This window comes from Podarcis melisellensis (genome assembly GCF_964234715.1).
Source record: "Podarcis melisellensis genome assembly, chromosome: 15".
Taxonomy (NCBI): domain Eukaryota; kingdom Metazoa; phylum Chordata; class Lepidosauria; order Squamata; family Lacertidae; genus Podarcis; species Podarcis melisellensis.
Window position 1 is genome coordinate 18,142,016 of NC_138532.1, and position 22,215 is coordinate 18,164,230.

The 22,215-nt window shown below is 45.3% G+C and overlaps 1 protein-coding gene across 3 annotated transcripts in view; it reads left to right on the forward strand.

Moving 5' to 3' along the window:
- The window catches only part of ZBTB16 (zinc finger and BTB domain containing 16), a 189,346-nt gene that overhangs the window by 2,225 nt on the left and 164,906 nt on the right, over positions 1-22,215 (forward strand). For all 3 annotated transcript variants that reach the window (XM_081889838.1, XM_081889839.1, XM_081889837.1), the window contains exon 2: positions 2,559-3,848. In XM_081889838.1, coding sequence (XP_081745964.1) covers positions 2,611-3,848 — 1,238 coding nt within the window. In that variant the 5' untranslated portion in view covers positions 2,559-2,610. The remainder of the gene's footprint in view (positions 1-2,558; positions 3,849-22,215) is intronic.

Here is a 22,215-nt window from a genome sequence, read left to right on the forward strand (position 1 = left end):
GCTCCAACCTTGCTATCTTTGGGGATGGTGCAAAGGTCGGGGTGCGCGGTGAGCGCCGGCAGTTGCGCGTGTTGGTTGTGCGCGGAGGCTGCCGAGGGCGTGCGCCGGCCGGGGTATGTGAGCCCTGCGTTCCTCATCCTCGTGCCTGGCGGAACAGGGCTCTGCTCGAGGACACGTATTTTGGGGGCGGTCATATGCGTTTGCAGGGCCATCGGAAGCAACTGTTGGTCAAAATAGTTGGAGGTTGCTCAAGGCGAATTACTTTGGAGAAGGGGCACAGACGAACAGGTCAGTTATCCCAACATCAGAATTGCACCTTGTTTTTAAATGTGTGCGTGGTGTGGGGATTGAGGGCCTCCGCCTGCGCGCCGCAACCGGCGCAAAGGGCGCCAGCGAACAACGAGGCTAAAACAACACAGACCTCGGATTTTCGGACTTCTTTTGCTTCCAGCCCCAAAGGAGTTTTGGCTTCCAATTTGATGGACACCCGCGGGTTCACCCCCCCTCCAAGCCCAATTCAAGTGCTTGCTTGGTGGGCAGTATATATCTCCCCGATCTCAGTTCTGAAAAATAAATGTACACTCTCCCGGCTTAACTGTATTATGAATTGGGTTGCTTTGGGGGGGGGGGTGTTGAAGAGAAGTGCAAAGAAGACGTCTTTAAAAAAAAGCGTTTTCCCCCTTACTCAAATATATATAGATAGGGTGTTTTTTTTCCCCTCCTCCTGCTTTAGTTGCAAAGTACGAGGGGATTTCGCCTTGCTTTCTTTCCCCTGCTGGGTTAAATCGCGGCTTCTGGACCTCATGAATATCTCCTTGCCAGTAAACGCGCCCTGCTCGCTTCTCCCTTGATGGCACAGTTCAGACTTGCGCCTCTCCCGCAAAGTCATAAAAATACGCGCACCCCTCACACAAAAAAATAACCAAATAAGATTACTCCCCAGTCTTCACCCTGGATCAATTGTGAACCGAAAGCTCTGCTTAGAAGCTCAGATGAGGAGCGATCCATTCTAGCGCTGGTGCGGATGGGAAAAAGTACTCGGGTTCGGGTATCGAGCCTGGTCGGTGGGAAGCGAGTGAGACCTGACCGGGACCTGGGGACCGAGTCCCGAGTTTCCCCCCAGCTCCTGTTTCCTGGGGTTGAATTATTCTAGGGTGACCGCCCCTTTTCTTAGTTCTGCACTCTTGTTTGCCGTCCGGAGGCTCTGAGGATACTGGAACCGGGTGAGAGTTAGGAGCCCATTGCTTCGTGGTTGGGGGCATCAAAAGCTAAAGAGCTACCTGTGGATGTTTGTGGGTGGGGAGAAGTCAACACCTCACTCTCCCAGAGACTTATGGTGGGAGTCAAGGGAGGCAGCCCTAGAAACCGGGACCCTCAGAGCCTTCCAACAGGGGAAAGTGTTGCGTGTTGTTATATCAAGTGCAGCGACTGCTGCATTGATTTTAGAAAGTTGTGGCAAAGGGGTGTCCTTGCCTATAAGCGTGCAGGGGGCGGGCGGGGGCAAAACCCTTTTCAGTCATTGCAACCACTATCTCTACCCACCTCCAAGTAGTTGGGGTTAACCTTTTAATGCCAAATCTGCTTTTGCAGTGTGTGCTTCTTGTGCGTGTACGCTTAGAAGCTGATGTGTTTGTGTATATGTGAGAGCCCGGGCAGGAGAAAGGGATGTTAGGCAGTTTGTATATTCGCTCTAATAATGTAGTCTAAAGAAGATGCTATTCAGAATGGACTATTTGTCTGTTGGCTGGCTGGGTATCATCTTGGTCTCCTTTGGAGGAGAGTGGGCTTGGGTTTGGGGAAGTGGGGGGGGGGAAGAGTCTCAAATGGATAGTAAAATTTAGGCTCCCCAGCGCTGGCTTGAGTAACCTCCGTATGCGCTCTCACTCCTCTCGGCCCCATGGAACTCCCCCCACTCCTCCCAGGAACAAAGGAGAGAAAAGCTGCTGGCCAGGATCCCAGCCATTCCCCCTGGCTGCACTTTTGTCCTGGAAAAGGCTCTGTGGGGTTGTGGAAGAGGTGATTCTGCCCAGGGCCACAGCTGAAGGCAAGGAGGAGAAAGGAAGGGAGGATGTCCTCCCCCACCCTCTACCTTTTCAAGTTGTGGGCTGGGGAATTCTTTGGGAAAGGCTACTGGGGTAGAAATCATGGGTTAGTTTGCTCTCCAGTTATCGTGCCTCCCCTCACAGTCCTTCTACCGATTTAGCTGTGTGCCCAGGGTTAACTTTGCTTCCCACCCACCCCAAGCTTTCAGTTGTCTCTGTCCAAAAGTGGCTTGTTGGATGGAGGGGAAAGCAAAGGAGAGCAAATAGGAGTGTTTCCCCACCCACAATCCCACCCTTTCCTTCCTCTCTCCAATTCACCCATAGGATACAGAGAGACAGGCCCCCTTTCACCTTTGGTGTCTAGTTGTCTTCTCCTTTTGCAGGGGATGAGTTCTCTGCTTGACTTCTTGGGGTTCTCAGTTCGATCTCATCACACTGTGTGCTACATTCCCACTGCCTTTCCTCAATTTCTCTCTCTCTTCTCTCCCTTCCTCCATTTCCCTTCCTTTATGACAGCTCCAGATCCTGCAGTGGAAAGACTCCCTGATGCCTAGACCCCGGGAGTGTTATGGATTTGACTAAGATGGGTATGATACAGCTCCAGAACCCCAGCCACGCCACCGGCCTCCTGCAGAAAGCCAACCAGATGCGCTTGGCTGGGACCTTGTGCGATGTGGTGATCTTGGTGGACAGCCAAGAGTTCCACGCCCACCGGACAGTGCTGGCTTGCACCAGCAAAATGTTCGAGATCCTCTTCCACCGCAACAGTCAGCATTACACCTTGGACTTCCTCTCGCCAAAGACATTCCAGCAGATCCTGGAGTACGCCTACACGGCGACCTTGCAGGCTAAAGTCGAAGACCTGGACGACCTTCTTTACGCTGCTGAGATCCTGGAGATTGAGTACCTGGAGGAGCAGTGCTTGAAGATCCTGGAGACCATTCAAGCATCAGAAGACAACGACGCCGAGGTCAACATGGCTGACGGCAGCACCGAAGAGGAAGAAGACCGCAAGTCAAAGTACATTAAAAACATACTCATCTCCAAGCATTCCAGTGAAGAGAGTGGCTACTCCAGCCTGGCCAGCCAGAGCCTGATGGTGGAGCAAAGCCCCTCGGTCTCCACCTCCTTCGGACTCTCGGCCATGAGCCCCACCAAGGCCGCCGTCGACAGCCTCATGTCCATCGGCCAGTCCTTGCTGCAAGGGGCACTGCAGCACAGTGGCCCCGAAGACTTGCACTCTGCTGGCGGCCGCCACCCAAACCTGTCCGAGGTGAAGACGGAAGCGATGCAGGTGGAGGAGGCCTCCAGCCACGAGAGCCCACGGACAGCCGACTTGAGCGCTTCCATGGGGGACAAAGGTGATGACAAGAACAAGCAAGGGCCCGGCACCCCCACGCGCAGCAGCGTCATCACAAGTGCCCGCGAACTTCACTACCCCCGTGACGAGAATGCTGACCAGTCCTCGGAGGCGGTCCAAGGCCCACCGGCTGGGCCAGATCTCATGGTTTCCCACGGCGACAAGACAATGGGCATCTACCCCGTGCTACCCAATCACAAAGGCGACTCCATGCTGAGCATCCCGTCCTCCATGGCACCCGCTCTGCACGTTCAGCCGGCTCTCGCGGTGTCTATGGACTTCAGCGCCTACGGAGGGCTCCTCCCACAAGGCTTCATCCAGAGAGAGCTGTTCAGCAAGCTCGGGGAACTGGCTGTGGGTATAAAAACTGAGAACCGAGCCATTGGTGAACATTGCAGTGTCTGTGGGGCAGAGCTTCCGGACAACGAGACAGTAGAGCAACACAGGTACGTCCTTTTGGTTTCCCTCTTGAGCTCAGCAGTTAAACCTTGCCTCCGGAGTCTGTTTCCGCAGTCTACTTTATGCGACCTTGTTCCTCACTTCTTTGACTGCATCCAGTAGAACTGAGTTTCCTTTCAATAGGCTTGCTAATCTATTTTCTTTGTTAAAGTTAGAAGCATGATGTAGGGTTTCACATTAACCTCATGCTACCCGGAGTAGAATAAATGGGGAGGTGGGGGGAAGAGATTTGAGATGATGGCCAAGTGGGCACCAGGAGAAGAGAGAGGGATGGGAGGCCTGTAGGAAATCCAGCGTCCTCCTCACTAGATTATATAGTCAGAGTTGCACTAGTGGTTTTGAGATATAGCAGAAAGAGGAGCTGTTTCTATCCAGGCTGCTTGGCACTTTATGACATTTTGTCCATTTTATAAACATTTTAATAGCTAAAGTGGTGGAGGGGCTGATGCTTTGAGTGTAGGGCTAGGTGACACCTGCTTTTCAATATTGTGATATATTACCAGCTAAACATCACAATATACTGATATATCACAATCTCTGAAATAAGGATGGAACTGCGTAGAGGTGAACACTGTAGGGCTGGGCGATATCTGGTTTTCAGCATCATATCACCAGCTAAACATCGCAATATACTGACGTATCACAGTGACTGAAATAAAGTCGGAGCTATGTAGAGGCATTGGCTGGCTTCACAGTTTTCCCACATTGTGATTTTTGCACAACACACAGACGCACACATATCATGATTTGCGATATATTGCCAGGTCAACATTTATGAAACTGATATCATGATATGGACTTCAAACTGGTTTCGGACAATATATCACCCAGCTCTATTTGAGGGTAGGTTGTGATGTATATGTCAGGGTTCCTGGGGAAATAAATGAACTCCTGCCCATTTACTTGGAAGGACATGACTCCTTCTGGTTGAAACCCTGTGCCCACTTACCTGGGAGTAAGTACCATCAAACTCAAAGGGACATACGCCAGCTTAGACATGCACTCTCAGTTACTACCCGCTATGGCTCCGTTCCAGTCTACATAATTAGCTATACCAACATCAGTTTTCTTGTTGCTTCCATCTCATCCCCTTTTTATGAATTAAAGTTTGGAGCAGCTATTGATTTGGTTCCTGTTATTCCCCCTCTCCCCCTCCTCCCAAAATGTCCCTCCCCCCACTATCTCTTTGCAAGCTTTATTTCTGACTTCACAGTGCACTAGCGATGTTTGAACGATAATTCTTTTGGGCATTGAGCCATTTTGTAATTGATATGTGACTTTTTAAAAAAATGTTTGGTTATTGTAAGCTGCTTTGAAAATCACTTCTGGGAAAGCCAAGTATACATTTTTAAAAATAAATCAAAACAAACAGAAATTTACACTCTGTTTACTACAACCTCAGGGTTGGTTTCTGGATTAAATTTCTCTTTTTGGAAGGGAAAAAGACACTTCCTCTGAAAACGGGGAGTTTAAAATGGATGCTATCAGTTTTGGCTGTAAACTTTCACAGCTTATTTTAACAGATTAATTCACAAAAGCAATGTAACCTATTAAGAAGATCAGTGATTTATTTATTAAAAGGGGGTGTTAATACATGGAAACCAATTATGATCTTTGCCAAGTAGCTCATACATTTGCTTTGGGGTTGTTCTAAAAACTATGTTCCTCAAGCTGAGAGACTAACCTAATTTAAAAAATAAACAAAATGCCATTATCAGTGTGTGAACCAAGTTTGACAGTAGGGCAGTTCTTTTTAAAATGTTGGGTTAAAAATATTCCCAATTTCAGTTTTGCAATGACTTAATCCAACTGCACCAGTTTTCCTGAATACATGTTTCTGGTTCTTGAACATAACTGATCTTTTGTGTTCCTTGAGAGTCTGGTTATACCTTTGGGGAACAAATCTTAGAAAACCTCTGTTATTTGGGGAGAAAGCCTCTTCCCTTGCATGGTTGATAGCTGCTTTGGGAATCGGCTCCTTGTGGCATTTCCCCCCTAGGCTCTGGGTAGAAGCCTGCCAGGCAAATTTGTCTCTGGGTCTCGCAGTACTGCTTTTCCTTCCTAGTTTTTGCCTTTAGTGGCAGAAAGCTGAAACTGGTGCCTGAGAATGCCTTGGTTTAGTCCCTGTGCAAACATTTGGCTTCGGTTCAGCGTATAGAGTTCGGCATATTTCTTGTGTATCTAATACTCTGCAAACAAACATATTACAAGGCAGTCCGCTAATAGGATTCAGGGCAAGAATCCTGGAGATGCTCTGAAGTGTTTTAATGAACCAACAAGTTTAATTACTGTAGTCCAAATGTACACATGAGGCTCTGACAGGATGTGCTTTTTCTCTGTCCGTTTGGGCAACTCCGGGTGCGCAAAATCTGTTTTGGGGTCTTTAAAAAAAAATGTCAGCCGCGGCCAGTGTAGGCGTAGTGCATGGCTAATGTGAGATCGCTTCTTGCCAGTGAATGGGCAATTCATCTTTCCACATTTGAAGATCAGTTTAAGAAGTCTACCACTCAGCACCCCACACAGAATTGATGATGCCCATCTGAGCACAAAGGGGCCTGAGCACCCTGCATGTCCAATCTGAGATGATCCCAGATGGCCTGAGATGATGTAACAATTTTTGCGTCATTAGGATTCTGGTTGGACTGGCCAACTCCCTTAAAATAAATAAATACAGATGCATTATTGCAGCAGTTGGTCAGTTCCTTTTCTTGGCCCCAAACCAGAATCCCGTGTTGAATGCTCCAGTAACGGCTGGTTGTCAGTGTTAGACCAACTCTCATAAAGAGCAAATAAGGAGGCGAAGCAGATTCTGGGCTTTGCAGGTGAGGTTCTCACAGAAGGGAATGCTCTTCCAAAACATTAACATTCTCTGCATGCGGAAATCTAGCATGTTGAGGAAAAGGGTTCTGTCCTCGTTTCCCCCCATAGCTGCTAGTGCAGGGAGCATTCAACCCTCTCTGCCCCCTTTCTATTGGTGGCCATAGAATCTTTTTTTTTTAAAAGTAATATTTATTAAGAGTTTAGGGATTGCAGGAAAAAAAAACCAAAGTTAAACAAAACAATACATTACAATACATAAAAAACAAAAAAACTACCTATCTTAACAAAACAGAAACATAAACAAAACAATTAAAAACACCTCCAATATTTCCATATCTTGTCTTTCATTTACTTGTTTCATCGACCTCCTCACACCTCCCTTTTTTGTATTCTAGTTCAGTTAGCTATTTCAGCAAATCCTTTCCATCTTTCTCAATTTTTGCCCTATAGTTTATCTTGACATAATCTAACTTTACTTTTCCTCCTTTAGCCGATTAACAATCTGTTTTTACTTAATCCTTTATAACATTTCTGCTAAAGCCATATAACTTCATTCCAACATCCTTCTAACATTCATTAATTTTACAATGTTTCTGTAAATAATCTTTAAATTTCTTCCAATCTTCCTCTACCGACTCTTCTCCCTGGTCTCGGATTCTGCCAGTCATTTCCGCCAATTCCATGTAGTCCATCAACTTCATCTGCCATTCTTCCCGGGTGGGTAGATCTTGTGTCTTGGAGGCCATAGAATCAGACTTGCCTATTCATCTGCTTTTAGGGAGAAGGAGTTCTTATCTGACAGCATTGGATGGCAGTTCCAGCAGTTCCCTTGCTGGAGGATCCCTAGGCAAAGAGTGTTGGGAACAGTGAGCCCCACAACTGCTTCTATTAGGCTGCAAACGTATTCTCTCCTTCCTGGGACTATATGCCCCATTGGACTCAATGCAGACGGAGCCATACCATTAACCCTTGATGTGCCAGGGACTGCACAGAATTTAGGAGTGACCCTCATCTCGGCAATCTACAAGGAACACAAATGCACAAGACCTTTGAGTGTGTGTGTTTCTTTTATATTTCTGTAGCTCACCCTTTTATAAGGAAACATCCAAGGAAAACCAGTCCTTTTGTCGAGCGTGTTTGTGAGGTGAGGAGACAGAAAAATGAGGCCAATATACCACATGGTTAATAATAATAATAATAATAATAATAACAATAATAATAATAATAAATTTTATTATTTATACCCCGCCCATCTGGCTGGGTTTCCCCAGCCACTCTGGGTGGCTCATTTGAATGCATTCTGGGACAGGGGTAGCCAACTCCATGCCCCCCTGCAAAGGTTTGTAGTCCAGAACATCTGGAGGACACCAAGCCCTGGGGTGTATTTGGGCCAGTCATTGCATCTCAACCTCTGCTTTCCCACCTGTAAAATGGAAACACCCAGTGGCTTATCTCTCGGTGTAGTTTTGGTTAAGCAGAGACGAATGGTAGGGGCACTAGAGAAATGCCAGACACTTTGTTGGTGGAAATAATGAATCACCTTCTACTTTTGGAGTTGAGGTGGGACATGCAACCTGTCTCGGTATGTTAAGCACAATCTTTTTCTCTCTTTGTTGTTAAAGAGCATCTCTCTTTTTATCTGAGTGCTGGGGACAAGCTTTTATCTATGTTTGCTACAGTGCCAGGGTTTGGCAACTTGGCAAAGGTTGCAGCTAGGGAATTTCTAATTCTGAAGCAGCCGGGAGTTGCCAGACCTGATCGATAATATATATATATATATATATATATATATATATATATGCTTTCGTAGATTTTCACGGGTACAGGAATGCAGGTTTTGGTGTCCTCGGGTGTCTTCCCGTGTAAAAGTTGGGGTGTCTAGGCGACGTTTCGACGAGGTCTCACTCGTCATCTTCACGAGAAGATGACGAGTGAGACCTCGTCGAAACGTCGCCTAGACACCCCAACTTTTACACGGGAAGACACCCGAGGACACCAAAACCTGCATTCCTGTACCCGTGAAAATCTACGAAAGCATATATATATATATATATATTTCCACTGCAGCTAATCTCAGTGTTAAATTAGTATTTACTTAATTTTACCAATGTTGCCATTTTTTAAAACTGAAAACTATGAATAAGAAGGCATAGAATGTGTCAGTCTAAATAAGCCATTTTTTTAAAAAAAAAGCTTTCTGTTCTGTGCTCTTTTAGATGTAATTGAAGCAACAACTGTAGCTGTCTAGATTATTTATTTATGATGCTCTTAACATAGTCTTGTTGGTTTTCTCAGAAAAAAAAGATACATGTTGGTTAGGATTGAATGGCAAATATCTAGATGAAGCTTTCTAGTAAATGGGGTGTTTTTTTAAACTGATGGGCACGATCCTGCAGAAATTAATAATGGCTGCATTTGACTGAAAGCCATGAAATGGTCACGAATTCTACTTCCCACAAATCCAGTCAGATTTTTGTGCTGCTAATTTTTGAAGAATTTTGTGCAGTGTGATTAAGCCAAAGCCAGGACACAAGGGAATGCTTTTAAATCTACTTTGAACCTCTGATAGCTTGGCTGATAAATGCCTACGTATATGTAATCACTGGTTTTTTTAGTTTTTAGTTTTGCAACCCAGACGGTGTATACAACTGATTAAGTATCCGTAGTCTTTTGTGTCCTAAACTTCCTCAGGAATAGATTGATCCTGAAGGAATTCCTCCCAAGAGTGTTAGCAGTTCATTGCATTTCTAACATTCATTTTAACCTACATTGCTATGGTAAATGTTAGAAATGTTTTAGTACGGCATCTGGGTAGCTTTACATGATTTATAAATGATGAATAATAATAACTCTCAGTGTTTTCAGAGACCAGTGGGAAAAGGCGGAAAATTCACTGATAAATCACAAATGTCTAATGAGCTTTGGCTATGACCAAATTTTATCGTCATTTATCAGAAAACATTGACATTTATCAAAGAATATTAGTAAGTGTCCCTAAACCAGTCTGATGACACACTCTTTTCAGCTACTCACTTGCAGATCTGAAGAATGGCCAAGATCATGAATGACTCTGTTTCATCCTCATTTTCATCTTTTACTGGCCAATGTTGTTGTTTAAAAATTCTCTAAAGAAGGCCAGCTGAGAAACTGGTCCAGAAATATATATAGAATTAATTGAAAATTCTGGAAGATTTAATTAGACTTAATACGCCAAAGGCTCATAGTAACTTTGGCATTTTGCGCTAACTTCATCGAATGACTGAATCATGGGTAAATTATCAACACATATTTGTTGAAACACGTATGATGCATTTTCTAAGGATTTATGAGAAGATGTGGGTGTGAGCAACATTTTACTGGTGAGAGAAGTTTCATAAGTGACTGGCAAAAGTTTTTCTTTTCTTTTAAGTTTACAGTGTAAGATTTCACAGTCACCCCAATGCTTATTTTTGGGTTGACTTTTTTGCCCTGTGATATTTATTTATTTATTCCTCTCAAAGGAGCCCTAATATGCCTCGTTTATCAAGAGCTTCAAATTTTGACCTCCCCCAAAGTCTTACAAAACTCTTTGCACTAGTATAACTTTATCAGGTCGGCTAAGCTGCCTTTTCAATAAGAAAGCCAACGTCACTCAATCTCTTGCTCTTTCTTAAACTGTGCTTATGATTTTGACCAATTGACCACATTGTGAGTTTACAATTGTATTTTTTTTTAATGTTCATTTTAATAAGAGGTTTTCTTCAAGGTTCAGTAAAGTTCAGGCTTAATCTAATGTTGGTATTGATTGTAGCTTTTAATTGCGGGCTGAGTGGGGGGTGGGAGGCTGTATAGTTCAAACACACTTAAACACAGCAATATTAATGAGGGTGTTACTCACATTCCAAGAACCAAAGGGCATGATCCTGCCAGAGTTAAGCACTCTTTAAATCCCATTGATTTAGTGGGAGAGAATTAAGCATGTGCACAGCTCCCGCACGGAATAAACATTTTAACAAAGTGCTCAACTTTGGCTGGGTCAACATGACCAAGGCTTATGGCTGTTTCAATGGCCAACTTGCCTCTGCATGTCTTTTTCCCCGCCACATTGTTACATAAATGCGGTTTTCAGTGAACCATCTGCATTTTGGAGCCCTGTTCCGTTTCCTTGAAGAATCTTTCCTTTCCTCAATGTCTTTTGCTTTTGGTGTTGGCTATTAGGCAGCAGGGAGAAAGTTGATTCCAATTTGCAGTTAAGGAGCAAACCTACCTAGTTTCTTGAAAAGAAAGAGGAAAAAAACCCCGAATCAAAACGAAGCCATCCTTTGAAATTTGCGACATCTCTGAATTTTGCAGTACAGTTATCCATTCAACTAATGTGGTAAAGACAGGGATATATTAAAGTGAAGTTTTCCTCAAAATGCGTACGCCATTGAAAATGCATTATATTGTAAAAAGTCAATTTGAAAAAAATACGTATAAATCAGGCAAAACCACATATAATAGGATAATTCTTTTTACTAAAATGCTGTTGTATTTTCACGAGGACTTTTTTTAAAAAATGGGCAAGCTGATGTGGAAATGTGGAGACCTGAATTTAAGATCAGATAACTGAGAGAAAGAAATTGACAGATTGGTTCATACCTAGGGGTGATGGAGCAACCCCCCCCCCCCCCATATTTTAATGTTGTGTTAATGACGCATTGGCTAATGTACTCCCGAATCCCTTGCAACCTGAATTTTTGGAATCTCTTCTGCTGTCCACTCGCCCCCTCCCAGGGAAAAGAAAAACCTTCTTGACAATGATTACTTCCAGAGTTTGTAGGCTAGGTTAGCAGTCTCGTGTTTCTCGCTGATGGACCTTATTAGTGGCACCTGGCATTGTAACCCGCTAATGGAAACCAGCACTCTCCCACTATGGGCTGGCTGACAAGTAGCTCTGTCAGGCAGCGCTTGCCATGCGAGGAAGTTCTTATTAGCTTTATGGCCAAGAGAACTCACCCCCCATTCAGGAAATGAAGGCTGCCGTTAAGGTCCACGGCTCTGACCCCGATCGTGTAACCTGCGAGCGCCGAGGAGACCCCTCCTCAGGAAGTTTGGCGGCCAGTTCAGCCCTCTCTGGTTCTTGTCACTGGGGAAAGAGGGAGCGCATTGTGGAGGGTAGGAGCCTTGAACTTTTTGATTTATCCTGTGGGGGACTTAACTGTTTCCATGCGTGGAATGTGCGCTGGAGGTGGGAAGACCCCTAGAGAAATATGTGCTCAGGCCACTTCATTGGACAGTGCTCTTTGCCCTTTGGGGCAGATCCTGCTCAAAGAGAAGGGTGGGTTTTAAACCTTAATTTAACAAGCGATTCATGCCCTGATTTTTTTTTAAAAAATCTCCCTTATAATATCACTCTTCCCATCTCTTTTTGCATTTCTTAAGATTCAGTCTCTAAGTATTATGATTTCCTGCATGCCCCTGTCCTTATAAAAGGAAACCCCCATGAGGTGCCATCTAGCAAGATTTGTCCTGAACTCCATCAAACAATAGGTTGTTCATTTAAAGGGTTCTCCAAATGGGAGATCTTGAACTTCCTAAAATCAAATCAGGTTAGGCAACTGCAAGCATTGCCGGGGGGAATTCCATAATGACTGCCACCCCAAAGGTAACACTACCCAAAGACCATTGTACTCACCCCAAACTGTCACCTTTTGTCGTCATCCGCTGCTGATTGATGCTTCTTTCAGCCAAGGGATTCAGGAATAGGGACTTGCAGGTGATAGAGCGCCTCCACGATTTTGGGAGTGTCAGCAAAAAAAAAAGGGGGGGTTGTCCTTTTGCTCAACCTAAAAGTGATGATTATCTGAGTGTATAATAGAGGTGACTTTCATTGTTAAGAGAATGGTGAGGGTTGAGTATTCATCTCTTTACCCTGATCTGCTTCCTCCAGCCCCACCATCCTCTTTATGTGTGTCGAACTTCTGAAATCCACAAAGTTGTGGCTTGTCACAGCCTGAACTAAAGACTGAAAGGCTTTTTTGTTTTTTGTTCTGCAAATGATTGCAGCTCTGTTATCTGAATTTCTTACATCTGTTAAATCAAATGAAGGCATTGATAAAAAAAGTAGTTTATTTATTTATTATTATATATAAAAAATTGTCTCCTTCTTTTGCCATGTTAACATCATTCTGAAGTGCCCCATATTCTGATGAAACTATCTTGAGATCGAGGCTGCAAATCACGTGAGCCCAGATTGAAACAAGTCCAATGTGTGGTTAGTTGAACACCTTGTGGGTTGGTTGTATGAACTGGCCACTAGGAACGTAAATCATAGCTTCATAGCCAGTGACTAGCATCATATGCATTTCATTCATTCATGCTCTTGATGTGGCAGATCAACGCAACTGGTTCACCATGTTCTTTGTTCTATTCTGCAGATTGAAATGAGCTATCATTGAATGGATTGAAATATGCACAGTGGTGCAATCTTGTTATCAGCTATCTGGTTTCGGTGTTTGTTTCCACCCTCTCTTTGCAAGGCTGGCTCAACCTTACTGGATGTTGACGACTCCCCCCTCTTCTTTTTACTGAGAAACAAATCTGTTTCGGAGTGAAAGGCAACACTAATTTGTTTGCGAGGTCTGGAGAGGATGAGTGAGGAACATGGAAATATTAGCACAGAGGTTTTTCCCCCAGTTGCCCAGAGTTCCCACAGAGAAGCTTGCAAGTGTCAGAATGACGCCAAACTTCTAAGAAGTCTGAGTAACCACCTTTCTCTTTGCATGAGCGGAGCAGATTCATTTTCTTATCCCGGGGCTGTGAGCAGTAGCTGCCTTTTGTTTCCCTTGCAACTAGCAAGATGAGCGACATTCTCCTTTTCATTCATAATTAGCAACCGTTGCACCCACCCCTCACTGGTTTCAAGGAATGACTTCGAAAAATGAGTAATTACTGAATATTTCCCATCAGTCAAACATGGGGGCTGCTGCATCGCCTATCACCCGAGTGAAAAAAACCAACAAAAAAACCTTCTGTTTGTAGTTAATTTTAGTGGCAGGCGGATCATGTTAACTGGCTGTAATTGCTTCCAGATATGGCCAAGGTTTTTGTGTGTTGGGATGAAGGGTCTGGTAAGTGCTTACTTCCTGTGTAAATTAGCTTGTTCCATTCATACTGGCCAGACCTGGATTGTGTCATTGTTGCTGCAATTTTTCTCTCTCCTGTCCTGGTGTTAGGCAGCTAAATGCTTTATATAGCTTTAATTCTTCACGGAGCTTCCCTTGACTTGTAGTAGCGTCTGCATACTCTCATTATCAATATAGGGACCCCGTGAAGCTGCCTCACAGCATAGCAGACCAATGTTCCACCTAGCTTAGAATCATAGAATTGTACAGTGGGAAAAGACCCCAAGCGTCATCGTCCAACCCCCTACATTACTGTCTACGTGGGGTGTAACGTGGGGTGTAACGTGGGTTGCTGGTGCCCGGGTCAGGGCAAGTGTTGCCCACCCCCACCCCCAGCACACAGCAGCCTTTTGTGGGCTTAAAATGGGGATAACCCCACAGATTTGGCTTTCAGCACCTGGTAGGTAGAACAAGATATAAATGGCGATTAATAACAGCAGCCTGCACAAGTAAATTCCACTCATATTTAAGTAGCACCATAATATTACATTCGATACCCAACAAATCTGTTGTGTCAAACAGTGTTATTTGTAGCATGATCTGTATGCATGCTGCTTACAGGGTCGCTCAGGTGATGGGCCCCTGCCCCAAGGAACACACATTTAAAACTGCAGTCATGATTCAGCCCCAAAGCTAAGCACCTTTAAGCCTTATTGACTTCAGTGGGAGAGGCCCAACTTTCTCCCACTGAAGCTGGTTGGAGTACGGATAGTGTCCTATTCTCTGATACTTAGCACATTCTACCTTATGTGCATAATATAAAAGTGAGCTGTCTGGTTTGTAGCCAACGGCGCTGGCTGTGGGGAGAGGGGTGGGTGGGGCAGGAGAGGAGAGATGTAGCTATTCTTGGACCATGTTGCTACAAAAGGTTTGCTGTTCTTATCCGATTATATATCAGTTTTACTGATAACCCTGCAGTCTGCTTAGCTATGTATGAGAAGCTGATTACCCGCTTTAGACGCCGGGTTTTTACAGACATATGAAGGCGAACTGTCAAGTGGGAAATGATTTCAGATTAAGAGAGAGATCTGAGGAGTGGTGGGATGGATGGAAATTGGTTCTCACCTTTCAAGCAGGGAGAAATAAAGAACTGCATTTTTATCTGCAAATGAGGTGGCGTGCACACTTATACACATACATAACAGCTCAGTTTGGCTGTAATGGGAAACGGTGCCCTATGGACTGCAACTCCCACTACCCCTGACCATTGGCCATGCTGACTGCTGGTGGGAGTTGGAAGTTGGAGTCCAACAGCATATGGAGAGCCACAGGTTCCTCTCCCAAGTCTTGGTGTCACCTGCATGAGTGCAGGGTTCAAACACCTCCTTCCTCCCCTCTTCTGGTGCAGCTGGTAAACCCTGGTTAGTTTAAACTAGAGGTGCTGAACCTGAGTCCCTCCAGATATTGTTGAGATCGCTGTCGTTTCAGCTCCAGACAACATGGACAATGGCCAGAGATGATGGGCATTGTACTCTAGCAACATTCTATAGACCAAGGGCCACCCACCCCTGGTTTAAACTATTGTGTGTGTTGTTGTTGTTTTTTTAAAAAAACAAAACCAGCCAGGATCATAAACTGTGACATAGTCCTAGATTGTTTAAACAAATCATACTTCAAGATCCCCTTAGTTTGGATGTAACGGGGAACCTCTAGTTAGTTTAGAAGTATTAGCAAAAGCTTCTTGTTTTCTTTTCACATCTGCAGCAGAGGAGCAGAGTAATGTGGGAAGAGCATGATCCTGACATTTTTCTCAGCTCCAGTGCATAGCAGGAACGAGTCTCATTCTGGTCAATGCTGTGCCAATGTAACATGTGCTTGTCCTTTGGTCCGTTCCATTATGTCCCATTTCTACATTGATCTGCATATATTACATAAATTGGCATTTAAGTGTATAAAACCACATTTTGAAATGCATTCTTGTGAAAAGGGCATCAGAACGTTTGGGAAGAGCAAAGTCTGACGGATAACTTGGGTTCTGGTCTACATTTTAGTTCTGGGTTGGTGGGTCAGGTCACTTCTTAGAGGAATTTGAATAGATCCCATTCCCCAAGCCCCCTAGCGCATTACACTCAACCATAGTTTAATGTTACATGCAAAAAAGGCTCTATACATACACACATATGGGTATGTCTGCATTGTATGAAAAAGCTAATTCATTTTGGATACAGAAAATGAAGATGGACTTAACTCATCTAGACAATTTTACTGCATTTAACTTCCTGCAAGTGTAATGTATAGAAGGATATATGAGCCTATACCAGAGATTACGGTAAGTGTGTATGTGTGTATACACACACACACACACACACACACACACATATATATATATATATGATCAAGTATATATGACACCTTTATTTATCTTAATGGCTCCTGCATGTCATGTTTTTGGAATTTGATCCTAATAAATTAGCATTGTTGGAGGGCGTTTGGAGTTTGTATGTGTGTGTTCAGACTTTGAGTTGAATAACTTGGAAAATGACCCACCCCACCTCTGCTGCACAATCAATTTCTGCTATCTGTCTTGCAAAACTCAAATGGTAAAGCTGTTTAAATTGGGAGCTGTGCTGTCCAGTGTTTGCAGAACTTGGTCAGCTATTTAAAGAACTCTGGTATCTCCTTGAGGAGTTTATTGTACCGGGAAGCAAACAAAATGTAATACAAAGTCCGTTCTTTTGTTGTTTGCAGTTTTCATCATGCAAAAAAACCTCAGGCCCCTCTGTGTGTGTGTGTTTGACAGAAAGACAATGAGAGAGGGGGGGGAGAGAATAAATGACTGCATTCAGATGTTCTGATGCAAACCATGGTTGATGGTGATGTGAGTGAGCCTGACCCTCTTCACAATTTATCTGCTTTTTAACACACCATCTGAACTCAACAAACTATGGTCAATCTTAACTATTCTGTGTTTGAAACAAGCCACTGTCAAACCGTAGTTTACAAAGCTGGCTTGTTTCAACAAGATTGGTTTAGGGTTTGAAGTAATGCAAAAATGTTCTTAATTGAATTCGGAAGCAAAAGCTTGTTTTATTTATTTAAATGTTTATAAACTACACATCTGATCTCCTCATACACAGTGGGGAAGCACACAAGCCCAGGGGAAGATAGGTTCATTCATCTCTCAAAAAGGCATCGTTTTTACTGGGGTTCAGCTGCAGCAACATCATCTTAACAACTTGCTTGTTTACATAGACCCGTGAATGAATTTTCTATCTTCAAACTGCAGAGATGTTCATTTTAACGCACCAGGTACTACTTTTAGGGCAGTGGATGTTGCTCTCTTCCTTAACATACTGTTCCTTGTGCAAGGAAGCAGGCGTTAACTGGATCCATTCACCTTCCAAGGCAGGCTGGAGCAATAGAAAATCAGAAGATTCTCCCCTTTCTCTTAAAGCACCAACATCAGTAGGAGCTCAAGCAATAGGACTTTGACGGTTGCAACAAAGGACATACCACTCAGAGGTGAGGCCGAAAGAGATAATTTTCTGGGACATCTTTGGTTCCTCTGTTGCCAAAGTTAATGCACAAAGTTTGCATACCTGCCAAAATGATTTTATGGTGCATCATCACTATCCCCACTTGTGAGATGGCGCTGACCTTTATTCTTAGCCAAGGTTGCCGTCTAGTGTCAGTACGAGTGGCCATGGTTCTGCGTACTTTCCCAACCTCCTCCTTTTGTGTAGTTATTCACAGGGGATCAGAGGAGAGTGCTAAGGAGGACGCGTGATTCACCTTTCTGGTAACCACTGATGACATAAATACGAAGTGCTTGATATGTGTGTGTTAAAAAAAAAAAAGCAGCAACCCCAAACCTGACTTTTTCTTCTTTTTAAGGAGAGGTTCTGCTAATTGGGGATTGTGAAAGTTGAAACTTGCGAAGAGGGGGCTTTTAAGAGGAGAGAACTGATTAAACTCTTGGGCAGTTCAAAAAATGTTTCAATTTCCCCCCCCCCCTTCCCTTTTCTTGGAAGTGTGTGCGAATGACAAAAATGGAGAGTTGGCTGACATTTCGTTCGTTTAAAATTTTATTTCTGGTTGTGCCAGCTGAGGCCACCTGCCGAAGACCATGTGTCTGAACTGGAATGTCTCTCCTGGTTGCAAAGTTGTTGGTGCTCACCCATACTCTTAGGGGACTGGATTTATTTATTATTATTTTTAAGTGAAAGGACTTGGCCTCCCATCTAGTAGGCTTTGTATATTCAATTGACATACATTCTTAGAGGTTGTAGCTCAGCTGCGGCCACTGTGGTTCCGTACAGCGGAGCTGAAGGAGCGGAAGGTGCCAGGCCTCTCTCATGATCAAAGATTACGCTCTGCTCAGCCACGCTGGCCTCATCCCACAAGCCAAGAGTTCACACCATTGCAGCTCCCTCCTCACACCAGAGGAAGGAGGCAGAAATCTGAACTGGCGATCCTATCTTGATTCATCTCCCCCTCACCCCACTCTGTTCCTTTCATGAATTGCTCTGGTTCAGATCGGCTGTTGAGGGAGTGGCAAGCGTGCTTGTTTCATCGGCTGCCTGAGGTGCCTTATCTGCTGCTGCTGGATGCAGGGTTTCTGTGGTTGTAGCACACTTTCTGCAAGATGCACAAACTACCGTTGTGTCTGAGAGATAAGGCAGAGAGGTGTGTCCTGCAATGCTGGCTCCTTGCCAGCAGTTTGCTGATCTCTTGGGTTTTCTCTCAGAGCTGCTAACCTCAAGGCAAGAGCCCGTTCCTTCTCCTGCCTGCCCCCCGCCCCGGCACTCGCGCTGCTGCGGTCTTGGCCAACTCTTGTTTACCACGGTCTCCTTATGCTCTCTCTGTCTTTGCTCTTGTGGTTCAACGTAGCAGGCAAAATGACAATACCTGTCAAACGCCTTGGGCGCATTTAATTTACCGCTTTAGAAATCCTGGCAGAGTCGAACGCACGGAGAAGTGGGAGGGACAAAAACAATACCTTTTGTTCTCGAGAGACGTAAGAAGAGGCCAATTGCCCATCTAGTCTAGCATCCTGTTCTCACAGTGGCCATCTGAGTGCCGCATTGGGGAGCCCATAAGCAGGACCTGAGTGCAACAGAGCTTTTTTCACCTGTGTTTTCCAGCAACAGGTATTCAGAGGCATGCTGCCTCTGGTAGTGGAGGTAGAACGTAGTCATCTTAAGGTGGAGCGGTGGATCTGTGGCCCTCCAGCTCCCAGCACCCCCAGCTGCCAGCATGGCCAATAGGCAGGGACTATGGGAGCTGGAGGGACGCGGGTGGTGCTGTGGGTTAAACCACAGAGCCTAGGACTTGCCGATCAGAAGGTTGGTGGTTTGAATCCCCGCAACGGGGTGAGCTCCTGTTGCTCGGTCCCTGCTCCTGCCAACCTAGCAGTTCAAAGGCACGTCAAAGTGCAAGTAGATAAATAGGTACCGCTCTGGCAGGAAGGTAAACGGTGTTTCCGTGCGCTGCTCTGGTTCGCCAGAAGCGGCTTAGTCATGCTGGCCACATGACCCGGAAGCTGTACACCGGCTCCTTCGGCCAATAAAGCGAGATAAGCACCGCAACCCCAGAGTCGGTCACGACTGGACCTAATGGTCAGGGGTCCCTTTACCTTTTATGGGAGTTGGAGTCCAGCAACATCTGGAGGAGTTCAGCAACACCTGTGGCTGAAGCAGCCCTTGTAGGGCTTGTAAGTTCTGTCCTTATAGAGAGAGAGAGAGAGAGACCTCACATGCATGGCACTTAAGATAGTGCAGGTCCCTGCCCCAATGAGCATGCAATCTGAAATTTGATATGGGAAGCAACAGAGAAAGGGAAATGGAGGCAACGGTGAGCAGGGGAAGAATATATGATTGTTGCTTTGTTCAGCCTTCACCTACCTGTGCCCTCCAGATGTTTTGGACTGAAATTGCCATCAGCTCCCATCGGGGAAGGCTGGCTTCATGACCACTGGGTACAGGGAGGGATGGGGATGAGGGATTGTGCTGAATCAAGCTTCATGGAAAAGGTGGGCCTTGAGGAATGATGGGCAGGAAGGAAGAGCAATGGCATTGTGTAAGCATTCAAGGAGCCATTGTCAAGCATCAGGATTCAAATTCCATGCTGCTCTAACTTGGATTGGTTCTCCCCATCCTGCTTATAACTGGCACCTCCAAAGAGGAGGTTGAGCACTTTGGGCCAGTCAGAGAAGTTGGTTGGCCTGTGGGGGGCTGATTTGCATAGGGTGAAATCTCCCAGGAAGTTCTCTTGGGCCCAAACACTGTGGCGCCTTTGAGGGGACCCGTGAGTCAGATTGGCCCCTCTCCCAAGTTGCTACTCTTCTCACCGGCCGCAACCCACCATTGCCTCAAAGACTCATGGGAGACTGGCTGCCCTCTTTCAAAGCCGTCAGCAAAGCTGAGTGTGGCAGCACCCACTCAGCGACGCTGCCCACCACTCTGTGCTCCCAGCTTGCGATGGCTCCTGTTTGCATTGGAGGAAGTGGGCAAGGCCTTTTGAAAGCGGAGATTATTTCTGCCTTGGCAGGTGAGTGGAGAGGTGAGCTCCTTGAGCCTCGCTTTCCCCCTCCAAGCCAAGCTTGGATTTCCATAGTAATGGCGCTGATGAATTGGCAGCTTTCCCCCTGCACCTCTCCTTCTCGCTCGAGGGAGAGTTTGGAAAGGGGCCGCTCTGATTTAAAGGATTCTGAGCCCGTTGCCAGTATTGATTTTTAGCTTATCTGGCCCTTTAGCTAGAGGCTGCTCCTCTCTCAAAGTGTCTAACCAGATGTAACTTAAAGCAACAGAGAAATGTATATCATCCTTTTCCTCGCATTAATTAGGGTCTGCAAATGCATTATTTAGAGGGGTAAAAGCCACAGCAGCCTCCCCTGGAGATAATTTAGAGACGGGCTGGTACGTGCCGCTCGGGTCACAGGTATTGCATGGCTGGTTTGGACGCACGTGCTGCGGGACAGGCGGGAGGGGTGCAGGGCATGCAGAGCGCTGAGCGGCAGTCCAGAGAAAGGCATGCAACACAGAGAGATGTAGCTCAGTGGCAGAGCAACTGCTTTGCATGCAGAAGGTCCCAGGTTCAAGCCCCAGCATCTCCAGGTAGGGCTGAGGAAAGATGCCTGCCTGAAACCCTGAGGAGCTGCTGCCGGTCAGTTTAGACAGTATTGAGCTAGATGGACCATTGACTGTAAGGAAGCATCCTGGATCAGTGTAAGCTACTGGGGCTTGTGTGGATAATCCTATTTCATTTCTCATCAATGTGAGGTGCCGAGTTGTATTCTGAGCCTGCTGCCCCATTACTCCACAAGTGTTCATCATGCCCAAAGCTGCTTCAGACATGCATGTTCATCCCCTTCCAGTGACGACTCACATGTCTGAACAGGTCGACATGGGTCAAGCCTGGAAGAGCGCAAACTCGCCTATCCCCCAGAAAGGCTAACGTTTTGTTCACATGTTCAGCTAAAAGCCATTGATTGTTGTTTAATCGAGTGTGATATGACTCCGGAGGTTACAGGGCACTCTGTGCATGCTCACAGATGCACTCTTTCGCTTTTTCATGACTGAGAAATGGCATTGAAAATAAGTACGGCATTGAAAATAAGCTTTGCTGTCAGGCTACGGCTGCTTATAAATTCCTTAAAACTCTTCACCCCTGCAAAAGTATACAGTGGTACCATAGCTCTCAAACTGAATCTGTTCTGGGAGCCTGTTCGACTCCCAAAAACATTCATAAACCAAGGCACAGCTTCCAATTGGCTGCAGGAGCTTCCTGCACTCAAGCAGAAGCCGCATTGGACATCTGGCTTCCGAAAAATGTTCACAAACTGGAACACTTACTTCCGGGTTTGCGGCATTCGGGAGCCGATTTGTCGGTAGCCAAGCCGTTCGAGTTCCAAGGTTCCACTATATTTTGTGTGGCCTGTGCATCACCACCATTGAGACAGTTGTTTTCCTGTGTCTTTTGTGGGAGTGGGAGAGCTTCAGTGACATTTTTGTGGGGATGGGGCTATTTTGTACTTATTTTCATAATTACCAGCACTAGATAGCCAAGAGGTGTGTGTGCTCCTCCCTTTAGCTTTTTATAAAATTGCCATTCTCTGTCTCACTCCCTAAAATGTCATTGAAAGGATGTTACGTCACAATACCCACCCATGGCCATGTCAGGAGCTGTGCCAGCTGTGGAGGATTCTGGCAGTGCCCCCAAAACAGCACAATTTTATTACTTTTTGGTTTAAATGTTATTATTGAAAGATGTTCATAGATAGCAAGGGTACATATAATGTCTCTATTTTAAGTTCATAGAGTAGGCCTATTGGAAGGGCACCTGAACCCCTTGGCCTTCCCATAATATTATGGTGAGCACCCAACCTCCCCTTTGAGAACTTAACCAATACTTTTCTGCCTCTCCCTATTGTCTTTTTGGATGCATGTGT